The sequence below is a fragment of the Anabas testudineus genome, chromosome 12 (genome assembly GCF_900324465.2).
Source record: "Anabas testudineus chromosome 12, fAnaTes1.2, whole genome shotgun sequence".
NCBI lineage: Eukaryota > Metazoa > Chordata > Actinopteri > Anabantiformes > Anabantidae > Anabas > Anabas testudineus.
In genome coordinates, this window is record NC_046621.1 from 3,700,451 (window position 1) to 3,714,999 (window position 14,549).

The following is a 14,549-nucleotide window of genomic DNA, read 5'->3' on the forward strand; positions in this document are numbered from 1 at the left end:
GTGTGATAAGTGGAACTGCAGCTCTGCTATTCCTCTCACAACCTAAGCTGCTGTTTGTTTCACTCACTCTCAGGTCGTCTTTATCCTCTTTTTCACTCCCTCACTCTTCATTTCCTGTTTTGTAAAGGTCTACTGCATTATATCTCACACACACACTACTGTCACAATCAGCAGTGAAGATACAGCACATGATGCATTCATGGTGAAATGTGACTGGTTGGACGACAAAGCGCGCCCTAAACCTTTACACTTGTTTCCTGTTTCCCATCAAATCGCTGCTTCCTGTTTTTTCTCTTTCTCTCGATTCACAAGAACTATTTTGTTGCCTTCACACTTTAAATTCAACTCAAATGTGAGTTAAGAGAAAGCTCCCCATGCTGACGCATTCAAGGATATACTGACATTCAAACTTCCTTGAATTGGCTGCCAAACAGCAATGTTCTTTTTGTTTAAATAAATAATTTAATATTTTGGGAAATACACATTTAGAATATTCGTTCTTGCCAAGAGTGAAATAAGAAGATCAAGTCAACTTTCATACCTGTCCATTTAATACAAGAAGGGATTCAGCAGACAGTTGGCTTAGCATTAAGACTGGAAGCAAGAACAAACAACTAGCCTGGCTATGTCCAAAGGTAAAAAAAGAGTGGCACCTCACAGATTCACTAATTAACATGTTAGAAGTTCTTTGTTAAATTTGTACAGTAGCTCTGTGCTGCACTGTTTCTCAGCCAGGAGTTATGAATGTACATATGTTTACAAATGTAATCACTGTAATAGAAGAGTGCAGCACAATGGACTGTATAGGAGGAAGTATAATATATATTAGAGGTCCCAGTACATGATTTTTTGGTCTTTGGACAGAGGTAGGGTAGCTGTTTCTGCCTCCTTCCTGTGTTTATGCAAAGCTCAGCTAACAGCCTGCAGGCTATGGCTTCATATTTAACTGACAGATCAAACAGTGGTATCAATCTCCCCATCTAACTTCCTGGTAAGAAAGCAAGGAAGTGATTTAATCAAAATATGACACTATTCCATTATAAAGCTCACTAACGTGTTACTTTCAAGTGCTCAAATCTAGGAGTTTCCTGGAAAGCACAACTGAAGTCAATTTAAACCCTTTAGCTGTTTAAGAGAATTATTAAGTGGAACCTGCAGCGTGTGCACGTTTCTGTGCTTACCAGGACACAGGGTGTTGCAGGTGCTTTTCTGTACCGACATGCCCTCACAGAAGGCTCCCCCATTGAGAGGAGCAGGGTTTGTGCACGTGCGGGAACGTTTCTGCACACCGCGACCACATCGGACATTACAGGGGGACCAGTCTGTCCACGACGACCAGCCTCCATTCACTGTGTCAGAGGAGGGAGGGAGAGAGATGAATGGAAACTGTGATGTGACTGCGTCAAAGGGTTCCACTGAAAGGTGATGATGTTAGTCTGGTATCTTTAAAAAGATGATTGATGATGTCTTTCCTTCCATCTATTTAAACTATGTGTGCAGGTTTTGCATGAAATAATGTGGGAAGATTGACTAATCAGCTCATTTACTGTCATATGAAAGGAAGTAACCACTATCGCACCATTGTACACTTGTCTGACGCTATTGAGAGTAGTAGGCCGGTCACAGACTTCATTAGCATTATGGAAATTAATGATTGATGGGCTGCAGTAACAGGGTGTCAGAAAGTATTAGACGAATTCCTACAGCAGCTAAACGTCCTGCCTTAAAAAAAGAGAAATAACAGGATGAGAGGTCAGTAAAATGAGCACTGAAACACTCCAATTAACAAGGTGTTCCGCTGGTGTGAAAAGAGGTAGTGCTAGTGTGACATTATAATTTCACTTATTCTGCTTTGTCTCAGCAGTGCTCTCCACCAGGCTGTAAAAATGCTTGAAACACTGTCTGTTGGCCTGTAGCTATACAAAGTGTTTTTACACAAGGTGTTTCGTGCTGGCAGATAAAAGCAGGGGAGTTGTGACAGCCCACATCACTGCCTTTCCATCATTAATAATTGAGTTCTTGTAAATATTGTGCCCGTGTCTTCTTGTTTTTACACATGAGGGATCATTTGCCCATTACCTGCTCATTAGACTCTCGTGTGATAAAAGGCCACATGCTGTGGTTGTGCAGTGGCTTTTTATATTAATGACTTTTGGGGATTTGCTTGAGGTACCAATTTGACAGCTCAGTGCTGAAAACGGATGTTTGGATGCAGGCAGGAAACGCTGCTGGTCAGTACCCGGCCATTTCGAGATAGAATCTAACCTTCGAAATGTTTTCTTTTGAAAATCTTCTCAGTAACATCTGGAATTCGATATCTTACCATAGACTACGACAGTGGCTGTGGCACTGCGCCTCTTGGCCACAATGTTGCTGGCGACACAGGTATAGTTCCCAGAATCGGAGAGACGGGCTTCTGAGATGATGAGATTGTGGTCGCCTCTCGTGTCAATGACGCCGTCCGAGCTTAGAGGTTCTTCGTTTTTCAGCCACTCCACCTGAAAACAGCAGATTAAATGCACACAAAAGGTTTGCATGTAGACAAACACATCTGCAGACAACTATTACCAACTTTTGTCGTGTCTTAGAGTTTGCATGTTGTTGCTTGATCCTAACTATTCCCCCTTTCACCTGACAACAATGATAAAAAAACCTTTTTTCTGATAAGTACACTGAAACCAGCAGTACAAGTACCCCCTGATCTGCAGTACTCAGATAAGTTCTTATGAAGAACTGGATCATATTTAACAAAAACCTTTAGCTTTTATCTGCTTTTCCACACATTTGATTTGGTCATTTCAGTTGTCTACTCATTACTTTCAGTAGTCAAAGGTGATTTTATTATTTTTAGCCAACTTTTAAAACAGTTAATCTATTACTTTAAGCTAATGATTGCAAATATTTCTCATTATTCTGTAGGTTACATTTAGACAACAATTAAAACTGTTTAACATTTTTGCTATTTTCACTCTTTTTACTGTTTAATGCTTTGCACTTTTTTCATTTTCTCTATTAGGTCACCATGTATCCAATACTTTCAACCGTCTTTAAACATACACTCTTTTATTAGCTAACTCATGTAACGTCTCTAATTACAGTATTAATACACACAGTTTGATCAGGTACACACTCATCAGGTACCTCTATGAAGGGTATAACATTTAGTTTTTGTTTAAATAGAGAAGTGTTAATTCCACTGTGGGGTCATACTGGGACATGAAGTTTGTTGTGCAGCTAAATTCTATTGGATGTGATTGTGGATTGTGAGTTTTTCCTACTTTTTAAGCTGCCATTAATGATATAAATGTGGCGAAAATAATGAAAAACAACCGTCGGCATCTCATTTACTAAGGTACGAGTGGGGACACAGACTGATTGCAAGATTATGGGTTTGTAGGAAAGGTATAACATGAGTGACATCCACTCAGAGGGAGTGATGCAGTATGTAGGTCACATCCTCTATGTTACCAATGCAGTGGCCATGTAGTGATTGAAAGTAATAAGGAATTACAAAATAAAGGACGCTCTGTTGATGCTCCTCTCCTCGCATGACTGGCCCTGTAAATTGCTATTAATGTGCCACTGGCTTGAGCTTTTCATTGAGAGAGACGAGCTGGGCATGAGGGAGTGGAGTTTGATTTATGGCAGTGTATTTGAGGATTAAAAACTCCGCCCCACTGGGAGCTCCATGTGTTTGTGCATGGGTTTGTACTTTGGTTTGTGTGTGTGTGTTTGTAGAGATTGTCCGTTTGCCAAGGGAATATAACAGCGGCCAACAAACCCAGAGATTGCCTTGCTGTTTCGAAGTACCCTGGATGAAAAAATGGAACTGAAAAATCAATAAATCGGGAGTCATGTTGTCACAAATGTTTTTTTCCTCCTTTTGACGACCCAAGAAGTCTTTCATCATGTGCCTTTAATTTAACTTTTTTCATCGTTTGGCTCCACAGCTTTTCAGACAAACCAACCAACCACACTGGTGGGCTGTGTCAGTCATTCGATCAATCCTTTCTCCTTCCTGAATATTTGCCTTTTTTACCCATTCAGTGTCTTATCGAGCCTTGTGTTGCAGACCGTGCTGCATTACATCTACAGCTGCTAATATCAGTGCACTCAATCATTCAGTCATGGTCAGTTTCAACCAATATAAATCTCTATAGCCCTATAAACATAGAGCAAAGTCTTAAACACAGTTGTTCTTCCTCTGGTGTGTTGTTGATGTACGTTTGCCTTCTCTGACTGGAGCCATAATATCTGAAGCAGGGAATTAACCTTGACAAGAAGGAGGTTTGAGCACCAACACCTCCTCTGCAAGTACTGCAGCCTCTTTTGTGAACGGGTGGCAGAGGTGAGCTCTGTTGTTTTCACCATGGTCACATTGTACATATCACAGATGACATCCTAAACATCTCTAACTCGGCTCTAACTCACTATGGTATCAATAATGAACCACACAGGTTATCTAGTGTTATACAAGCGATAAATTACATTAAGAGAAAGGTTCATAATGTAGCTCCAGTTATATATTGCATTGATTTAAATCATCACTCTAAATAAAATTTTTACTTAACTGCCTGCGTAAAGAAAAGGTCACACTAATTTAAGGGAGATAAAGTTATCAGCCACTAACTAATATACAAAGAAAATAAGTATACATGCAGTGTTGAAAGATCAGTTTTATAACCACAAACGTATATCTACTCAAATAAACTCTCCACTCAGCGCATTTAGTTAGAATATATCGAATTACATGTTAATGCACGTCTAGTTATTTAATAAAAAAAATAAAGAACACAACTAAATCTTAGCAGGCGTCTCTAAACAAGTGTGATGGAGCTCTGTAATGCAGGAAATTCACTGAATTGAAAATTAACCCAGAACCCTTTGTTCTCTCTTAACACATATTCAGATGGGATGCATTTACAGAGAAGTGCCAAAATCGAGCTTGACAGGTACCAAGATTTAACCACTATGTTGCATAATTAAATGTATTTCAACATTTAGTGGATAATATGTCACCTCAGGAAACTCTGAGCAAAACTACACCAGAACAACACCTCGCCTAAAGCGAGAGTTTAGAGATGGGCTGCGCTGTGTTACATAAGCTCTTTTTTTTCAATGACAAATCTGATTTCAATCATAATGTAGGGAAAAAAAATAATGAGCTGAATAAATGAAGCGTTCCTCCTCGTTTACAGTGTACTATGTAGATGTTGCTGTGTATTAAATTTAGGTTACTCAGAGTCTTGCCTGTGTACTGGATAAAGGTTGCATTTAATGTATTACCTTACCCTTGAGTTGAATCAACAGCTATCAGTCAAGGCCAAAGAAAACAGAACATTAAAAGCTTAATTACGGTGGTTTTATTGCAGAGAAATTGAACTGTACTATATTTTATTATATTGTAGGTGTGCTGCTGTCCACCCACAGGGCAATTACACATTAAAGTAAAGAAAAAAACCATCACAGCTTTTGGTGAGATTTAAAGTCACTGACATTATACCGCTTGTATTTTCTTTATATGGAGAATAACCACTAAAACTTTTATATCTTTTTATTAGTGTAATACAGACAGAGCTACAGGACACGGAGTCTAGATGAAGTTTGATCCTCGACAGTAACGAACACGGCCATTCAACCTGCTCCACACACAGCTGAATATAATAAAGCACCTGGATGGTTGGTAGATTTCAACACAACACGGCTGGTTGTCTGTGATGCAGTCTCCTTACAGAGTGCAGTATATACAGTATGCATGTACAGTATAAATAGATAGATATGTGGGTTGATGGTTGTGATGCCATGTCTGCTTTCTCCTTTAAAAGAAGCCTCAGTGACAAGCCTCCTCTGCTGCTGTTTTGCATCTCAAGCCCCATTTCTCTATTGACAATTCCTATCAGTAGCATTTGTCACAGTACTACATGCCGATGTGATGCTGGACAACACATGCACTGTAAACGCCTGTTGCTGAAACCTTCACATCTAATGGTAATTACACTATATTTGTTCACTGTGTAAAATAACAGCAATAACATTTTGCAGAGACTATGTTATATTCTTAGAACTAGAGCATCACAAAATGAAAATGTGATGGTGCATCACAACATGTCATAGATATAATTTTATTTTTTGTCATTTTTTTCTCATTAAATCATGATCAGAAAATTATCATTAAATCATTTTACCAGGATTTATTTATGAAAACAAGTGGGTTAAATACTCAGTAATATATAAAATCTGCAGCTTGGTATTCTAGCTCCACTTCTTCATATCATCCCTTCTTCCTAAATCCAGAAAGCAGAGATGCTGCAGTAGAGATGTATGCGGTGTGTGCCAATAAAGTATATTGCATGGTATCATACAGTATTATAAACCATCCTTTTCTTTTCCAATGCCAACTGCAATCCCAGGGCTTTTATTTTTCCAAATCTAAACTCTGTCTCTCTTTCTGTCTTTAGCTCGTGTGGTTAATTTGATGTAATGTAACATAAAGCCATAAACAGCCTTGCTCCAAAAACTCTCATAATAACATTACATAAATGTAACTGATAGTGGAATCGGTCACGTCCTAGTCACTGTGTATAATAGGATTAGTATTGGTGTTCACCTCTACCAGAAACTCTCCCTCACATATAAAGTTGAGCTAAACGACTTAATTACTTTACCATTTGCCAACATAGTGTGCGCACTTTCATGGCCAGTTTGATGATAATGGTTATGATTGCCTAAGCTCTTCTTGCCTAAACAACCCTGTCTCATAAAAAGGTTGTTCCTACATACAGAGATTACACTTGACTACAGAATATACAATAATAATATATAGTGAATCACAAGAAGGTGTACAAGGTGGATGTTGAGCTTATGTTTTTCAGGAACCCACAGACTTGAGTTAGACTCCAGAGTCAAAAGTCATAGATACAGTCTAGAAAAAACACTTTGGTTAAGGTTAAAGAACACTAGTGGTTTTGTTTGAAGGTTAATTTAATATTTAAAGTGAACCACGCCATAATCTTTCCCTAACCTTAACCAAGTTCTGTGAGTACCTGAAAACAAGGGGTTAAAAAATGTAATAATGTGAAGATATGAGTGGTCAAGTCTGAAGAGCTGCATTAGACGGCCCACTTTAAGTTAATAGACCTAAAGTGAAAATATTATTTTATTTGTGCACCAAAATTATTATAATGTAAACTCGTTAAACACTAAATCAATTCAAATCAGCTCCTGAAAACAGTTCTTTTGTATTTATGCTAACGTTTTATTATTAAAATATAAAATAAATACTTACAATTATTATTAATAATAAAAACCACTACAAAAATAACATGACCTCTTCATTACAATCTTACTTAACACCCAAATGATCATATAACACGTTATATTGCCTAAATCTGCAGTATGCAGTATTTAAGGCATTTTATGCCTGCTAGAATCTCAAGACTGCACTTAAAAAGACAACAACTTTGTAATCAATCCTTTTTAGTTGGTATTGATATCAAGTGAGGTGTGTTTGAGTGTTGAAGTATCGATCCCTGTGGTATTGATCTGCCCTTCACTAAGGATCATTCACTCACCCTCTGTGCAGTACTGCTGAGTTGTTTAGGATGCTACGCGTCCTTTCTGCCAGAGCTGGTTCTGTGGCCTTATGTTTTGTCTTTGTCTGGTATGTGCACTTGTGTAAAATATAAAAAACAGTGTAAACATTCACTGGCCACTAAATTAGGAACACCTGTCCAATCTAATGCAATTCAATACAGCAGGTCATGAATTCTACTTTTACAAGGTTATTATTTTTCTAATCTATGTGTGATAAAGTGAGTTTATTTGTCATTATAAACTTTGATGAAAAATGAAACAAACATTTCAGATTTCACCTTTCACACATTTTAGCTTATGTGAAAAATATTATTTTTGCAGTAGAAATCCCACTAATGTTAGCATGTTAGTCTCCCCACTAGAAAAGATGTTTCAGTTTGAGTTCTCATCACGTTGCTGTGAAGAGCTCAGTCAGAAAAAGTGGACAACAGAAGAAGCAAAGTGTCGTTTCATTAAGCAATGAAACAGCCTCAGTTCATGTCTTGTCATATCAAATAAACGTCTCACTGTGAACACGGGGGTAGAATATATTTGAATTCTTTTATTTGGGGCTCTTATCACAGAATTGTTACACTAAAGTAAATTAAAATAATTGTCTTGTGCTGTGGTCGGGTTTTCTGTCTCATGTTTTTGCTTTGATTAATTTATCTCACTCTGCCCCTCCTTTACTCTTTTCCAGTGTTCACTGCAGGAAGTCTATAAACCCAGAGTGCGATCTGCATTCTGCATTGGTCCTGGAGTCTCCCTTTGGGGGAAAGCGATAGAGAGATGCACATGCTGATGAGAAAGCAGGGACAGGACAGACTCAAATGAGCCTGATAAGCCAGTGCCGGGGGAGGACAGGAAACGGATTTGCTTAATTGGCAAATTTGTTCCACTTAGATAGCACCATCCAGCGTTGGACTATACCACACCTAACCCAGCCGATCAGGCCTTATGGGCAGTCCGCAGGTGGTAGGAAGCTCTCAAGGTCACACTGTTGACCGTTAAATAGGGTTTAAAATGAGAACTGATCCATTCTGTGTCCCTCTGAAAGTTTTCTCTGTAACTTGTGTCTTGTTTAGTAATTTCCCACCAGGGCGGAGAAAGCAAATAAAATGTACTCGTGATATACTGAAAGCATCAAACGGTCAGCAGGGGGTCTGCGAACCATGTAGCAGAGTTCATTTTTCTGATAGCTTCAAGCTATTTGAAGATGTTGAAATGAGAGAACCTAAAAGCCTGTGTGTACATTTGCAGGAAGGCATCATCGTATACCTTGACGCACAAAAAGTGTGCCCTGTATAAGACATTCCAATTCCTCCGTGCATCACGGCTAAAACACTAAATTATTCTCAGAGCAAATGTAATGACCTACAGTTACAATCATTTAAATTGGAAGTAAAAGTGACATGAAGACAATTACAAAGCAATGCACTGGGTTTTGTCCCATCTGATTCAATTAAGGTTGAATTTCGAGCACCCTCCTCCTTTCACTCCCCTCACGCCTGCTCCTGCTCCACCTTCCCTCAGTCATATATGGCCTTTTCTTAATGCAACAATGACTTTTATGAAATCAAATTAAACAAATGAGCCCTCCAAATCTGACAGCAGCATATTCTAGAGGTGAGGGCGGCTAAACCTTTGTTGTGTACAGGGTTTACCCTGATGTTATGTTTCTCACTGAATAATTGCATTTTAAGCACTTCAAATGACTTTGGATGTCGGACTTGATGATTAATTACACGTTTTAGAAGTATCAGAAGACCTTTTTTCTTTTCACCACCAAACTTGTAGCATTACAAAGCCAGACATAGTTTTTACTTCAATCACTGAGAGCTAGCAACACTCATTAAGCATTTACTTGGATGTCACTTTAAGTAGGCTGCATAATAAATGTATGTAATCAGACATTTCTTCTTCACTGAGACTCTAACACAAACACTTCCACAGCTACTGTAGATGAAGTAATCACTGCCTGGGTTGTGTCAAATACTTCCTTAATCAATTATTTAATTCATCTGGTATGCATTATATATGCATTATACTGTAGTCCAAGAAAAACTTTAAATTTTATCCCAAAGCTGTTATTTTTATCCGAGCTTTTAAAACAAAATGTCTGATCACAGTTTAGCTCTTATTAAAAATACCCATAATATAACAAATGCTAATGTGACTTTGACTTTTTACACAACACTGAAAAAGCTCCAGTCAAGGTCACCAGTGACTAACTGCTTGCTGCCAATGCTGGCTTTACAAACTCCTTTTGTAATATTTGACAACAAATATTTAATTGGCTGGCATGGCGTTGAAGTCCTCCAGGGCTCCATCTTGGGGTTGCTTTTCATTCCGTTCTTAATATAATATTGATGCATGATATTTTATGCAGATGACATGCATTCGTATGTATGAAGAAGACAGGTACCTCAGATGTGTCAGTCTTTCCTTACTGAATTTAAAAACATAATACTAGAATTTGCTGCAGTTCAGTGACTTCCAAAAGGCGGTAACTATAATAAATCCCTCTGGTTAAAGCAAATATATTATTATAAAAAAATTAGCTTTTTGGGATCCTCTGGACATTGAACAATTTCTATTCAGCAGCTACAGCATGCCTTTTAAAGTTATGAAGCCATTATAGATTTATTACTATAGTCCTGATATTTTCCTCCAAAATATTAAATTGAGTACAGGACATGTTTTTCCCCTCCGATCTGGAGACATCAGAGCAATGCTGATGCAATAACATCAGGATTATAAATAATATGATGGGTTTTTTAAACTACTCTCTGTCTATAAAAATTGGAGCCAACAGAAAAAATGGCCACCTCCACTCGTCACCAATAAAGTGAAGCAGGCCTAAGCTGTTTTACTGTCATACATTCTCTGTGGTCTGACTTACTGTGTGTACAGATTATTGCCTCTATCACTGCTGGGACAGATAATATGGCATTCTCTGATTTTCATTAACATCCTCCACAGCAGCCCAGTAAACTCCCAGGTGGCTTAGTTAGAGTGAGATGCGGATGAAGCTCTTCCCTCTCTCACTGTTACTGTTTTGCCTCTGAGAATATGAACAGAGCAGCGACATAAGGGGATTTCAAGCTGTAAAGTCGGCTCTACAACATTTATGTGTTAAAACAGCATGCAAAGTTGGAACTCATTTCACGTGCATCTTGTCAAGTCAGTGTTTATCGCCAGCTACAAAAATTAACTACTGCATTTCTTCAGCATTGCAAGTATTAATTTCAGGATCCGTTGCAAATTTCAAATGCGAAAGACTCAAAAAAATGTCATGACCAAAACAGATATGCCTCCGAATACATGTAGGGTTCAACAGATCACACTGCATCGTGACCTCAATTCCTTAAAACTCAAACTGTAGCTGAGCTTCAGCTTCTCCCTGAGCCAAATTTCACAGTGCCGCTTACAAAAAAGGATTTAACCTCTCAGAAATGCCTAAAGTCACGAAAAGAGAAAAGTACAGCCATCTCCAACTATGCATGAGTATTTTTTTTTCCTCAGTGCAAGTCATACTAGAGGGAGCTGGATTTGTCACTGCATTATTTACTATTACCATTCTCTTTGTTAGCTGGAGTCACATTAATGAATGCATGAAGAGTTGCCTATTTGATGACCACAATGCATAGGGGGGAGTCGTGGTACACCAGTGCTCCATTTGTGTGAGCTGAATGATTCATCACACACACACACACCTCACACACACACACACACACACAAAATGTACAAGCACAGTTTTATGTGCATTATGTGTCATCTCTAAGGAATCTTAAAGCACCAATCTACATTTGTTAAGAAGCTGAAGAAAATGTTTTGTCAATTCATACGTGCCGATATTCAAATATAATGAAAAAGGTTGAATTGTTGCATTCATTGTCTTATTTGTATTTGCCACAGTTATGCTCTGTCAGGTTTGTTCTGTGAAGTTCTTGCAAGTTCACGTTTTGCTTATATTGGGAACTTCTTGACTTTGGTTATTTAGTAACTCGAACACATTCCAATGCTCGATAACATTCATTGTCATTCATCTGAAGTGTGTCAGTGGTCAAAAATGAAAATGCATTTTGTTGTCAGTTTGGGAGTAAAAACTTATTTTCAATCCTGTGTATTGGAATTGGCTGTTAGGGCTATAATTTTGTTTATGCAGAGACCATGGACTGCTGTTAAGTAAATGCAAAGCTTCAGATGTTTGTGCAGAGGCTTTGATATTGACATATCTGTGTACTGAGCCTCAAGATGAAGGCACACGACATCAGAGCTAAGCACAATACACACCACTCGACAGGACTGTCCGTGAGAAGCTCATCTTATATTCATAGTAAAAATTAAAATGGCAATGACAGGCAATCTCTTTCAGACACACACTTAGATGACTCACAAGAGACAGAGGGAATGTTAGTGAGAATGAAAAGAATACATGATGTCTAAATAAGTCATAGCCGTACATCCTTTTAGACAGCCGACGCAGAACACGGCAAACTGACGGGACATGAATGATCACTCTCACTTGAACCGAGTGTGTCTGAGAAACTAAACAAATGACACCTTCAGCTGATCAACTGCAGCTCCGGCTTATTCCAAACTGTAGAAAAAAAGTGCATATGTGTTTTTTTTTTTTTTTCATTTGCTGTGGCTGGAGAGCAGCAAAACAGTGTATCATGAAAACAGAGTTATTCTCTGTCAGTAAACCAGACAGATGACTGCTCCTCTCCAGGCAACACAAGAGAAAATGTTACTTGTTTGAAGTGCAAGAAGCCCTCACCTCAGCCACAGGCACTCCCTCTGGGGGACGACAGTGCAACACAATCATGCCATTCAGAGGCACCTCAGTGCCTTGGGGGTCCTGCTCAAAGTTCTTCCTGAGGTCTAGGGAAGAAATAAACAGCCTGCATTAAAGAGCAGCTACAGCAGCATGAAGGAGCACCTAAACATGCGCGTTATCAGATTTACTTCATGTATAACCTTCTCTCCTTTTGCAGACATGGACCAAAAGATGGATGCCTTCTACAAAAGTCACTGCGGCGGTTTGAAGAAGAATGACCTTTTCAGAGACAATAAGGTCAGTCTGGTATCAAAGTGACACGGAATTACTTACAGGCGATCCGGACAGTTGCCTTGCGGCTCTTGGACGTTCCGAGGTGACTCCAGGCGACACACAGGCACCAGTAATCCTCCGGGCCATGAAAGTCCTCCACTTGCTGACGTGACACGTTGATCATCACCTCGCGGATCTTCAGCCCTGCAGACAAGGGGGGTTGATTGCTTAGATTAGCTTTCGTTATATCACAGGAATGATCAGTCAAAGAGATGAAGATGTGCAGGGACAGGATGATGAGTGAAATTTGAATCTGATAAGATTATCAGCAGTAAACAGATAGATCATTTGCCAGGAGGACAGACTGCAGTCAGTCCGCATACATTTCGAGGATTCTGTTGAAACAACAACTTAAACTGTATATTTCTGTGAGTGGCTCCCAGGCGTAGAGCAAGCCACTTCATTGTGTAGTACTGATATCTATATCATTACTGGTCTGTTAATAAACACTTATTAAAGCTTCAGTTTGACAAACTATGTTGTAAACACTTATATCATCTTTCTGAATCTGTAAACTATAATCATTTTATAGACAATTGACACCAAACGCTTCCCAATGGAGGCATTAACTGAGAGGAACACATTAGCCTCTCCTTGCTTTAAGGCAAAGTGTGACCATTCATTTTTAAAGACATTTAAAAGGCCATAATTTAAGGTAGAAAAGAGAAGCAAAACAGTGCAATTAAATACTGGATCTGAACACCAACACTTTCTATGACAATCAAATCATCTATTTCTGCAGCAGAACTTTGAATTAATGTCAGACAGGTCATTCGCTAATATCTGTATATTGTCTGTGATGCAGCCCATAATGAGCTAGCCGTGAGGCGAGCATTTTCAGAGACAACTGATGGGAATTTAAAAGCCTGGTATTTCAATTATGCCAGACTGTGCACAAAAGATGACAGGCTTGGACCATTAATGTATAATAGGGCGGTTTTATTGAGTATCCAGGAAATTGCAGCTTTCAAGCAATGTATGTGATGTCTGTCTAGTCTGGTAGAATCCTGAAACTCAGTCAGCCAACAGATTTATTAATATGAGATATGTGAATACAGAGTTATGAACGGCTAATGTTTGGCGTCTTCAACCTCGTCACTCCCTGCAGCATTCAATTAAAGCTGCACAGAGGGGGAATGGGGAGTGACAATAACACATATCCAGCCACCCCTCAAAGAAAACTAATATTAGAACCTATGGGTAGATTCTAGGGTACAGATGGTGTATAGGAGCAGCAGTGACGCACTTGTGTTTGCAGGCAGCTACAGTAGAGGCAGCAGCATAAGCAGAGTGACATGCGACCTTACAAACCTATGTTGTTAAAAAAAAAAAACCTCACTACAGTAATTGACCTTCACCATATTCAGTCCGTTGCGTGCGATGCTTTATTCTGTGACTGTAACTTCTTGTTCCACATTCCAACAAATAATTTAATAAATCAACAAAAAATCATCTTGTTTTGAGGATTTGTCACGGTCAGTGTAAATACCAGTGATAAGAAAAACATTGTGTTTCCTGTGACTCACATTTTACCAGTTGACAGCTTTTACAGTGAAGCAGCAGCACATAGGACATGTTGTGTTTCCTACAGCACTTAATGCAAGTCTGACACAGCTGTAGGAGAGTGAAGAGTAAACAGTGAGGCTTACTGCATAACAGTGAGGTAAAACTACAACCAGTAACTTTTGATTGCATGCTGCACCACTACCTGCGAATCCCTAACGCCTACATATAACACCAACTTTACAAAATAATAAAGCTTTGAGAGTTTGAATCACTGCGGATGTCGCTGTTAGTAGTACTATTGTTAAAAATATTCCTGGAAATTTTTTTCCCAGCTAACAAGTCATTCCTAACAACA

General features: G+C 38.8%; 1 protein-coding gene across 2 annotated transcripts in view; it reads right to left on the bottom strand.

Annotated features, from left to right (window-relative positions):
- LOC113158043 (netrin receptor UNC5D-like) overlaps window positions 1–14,549 on the bottom strand; it is a 121,789-nt gene that overhangs the window by 21,980 nt on the left and 85,260 nt on the right. For both annotated transcript variants that reach the window (XM_026353708.1, XM_026353709.1), the window contains exons 3-6: window positions 12,689–12,832; window positions 12,356–12,459; window positions 2,324–2,498; window positions 1,182–1,349 (exon numbers count right to left, since the gene is read on the bottom strand). In XM_026353708.1, coding sequence (XP_026209493.1) covers window positions 1,182–1,349; window positions 2,324–2,498; window positions 12,356–12,459; window positions 12,689–12,832 — 591 coding nt within the window. The remainder of the gene's footprint in view (window positions 1–1,181; window positions 1,350–2,323; window positions 2,499–12,355; window positions 12,460–12,688; window positions 12,833–14,549) is intronic.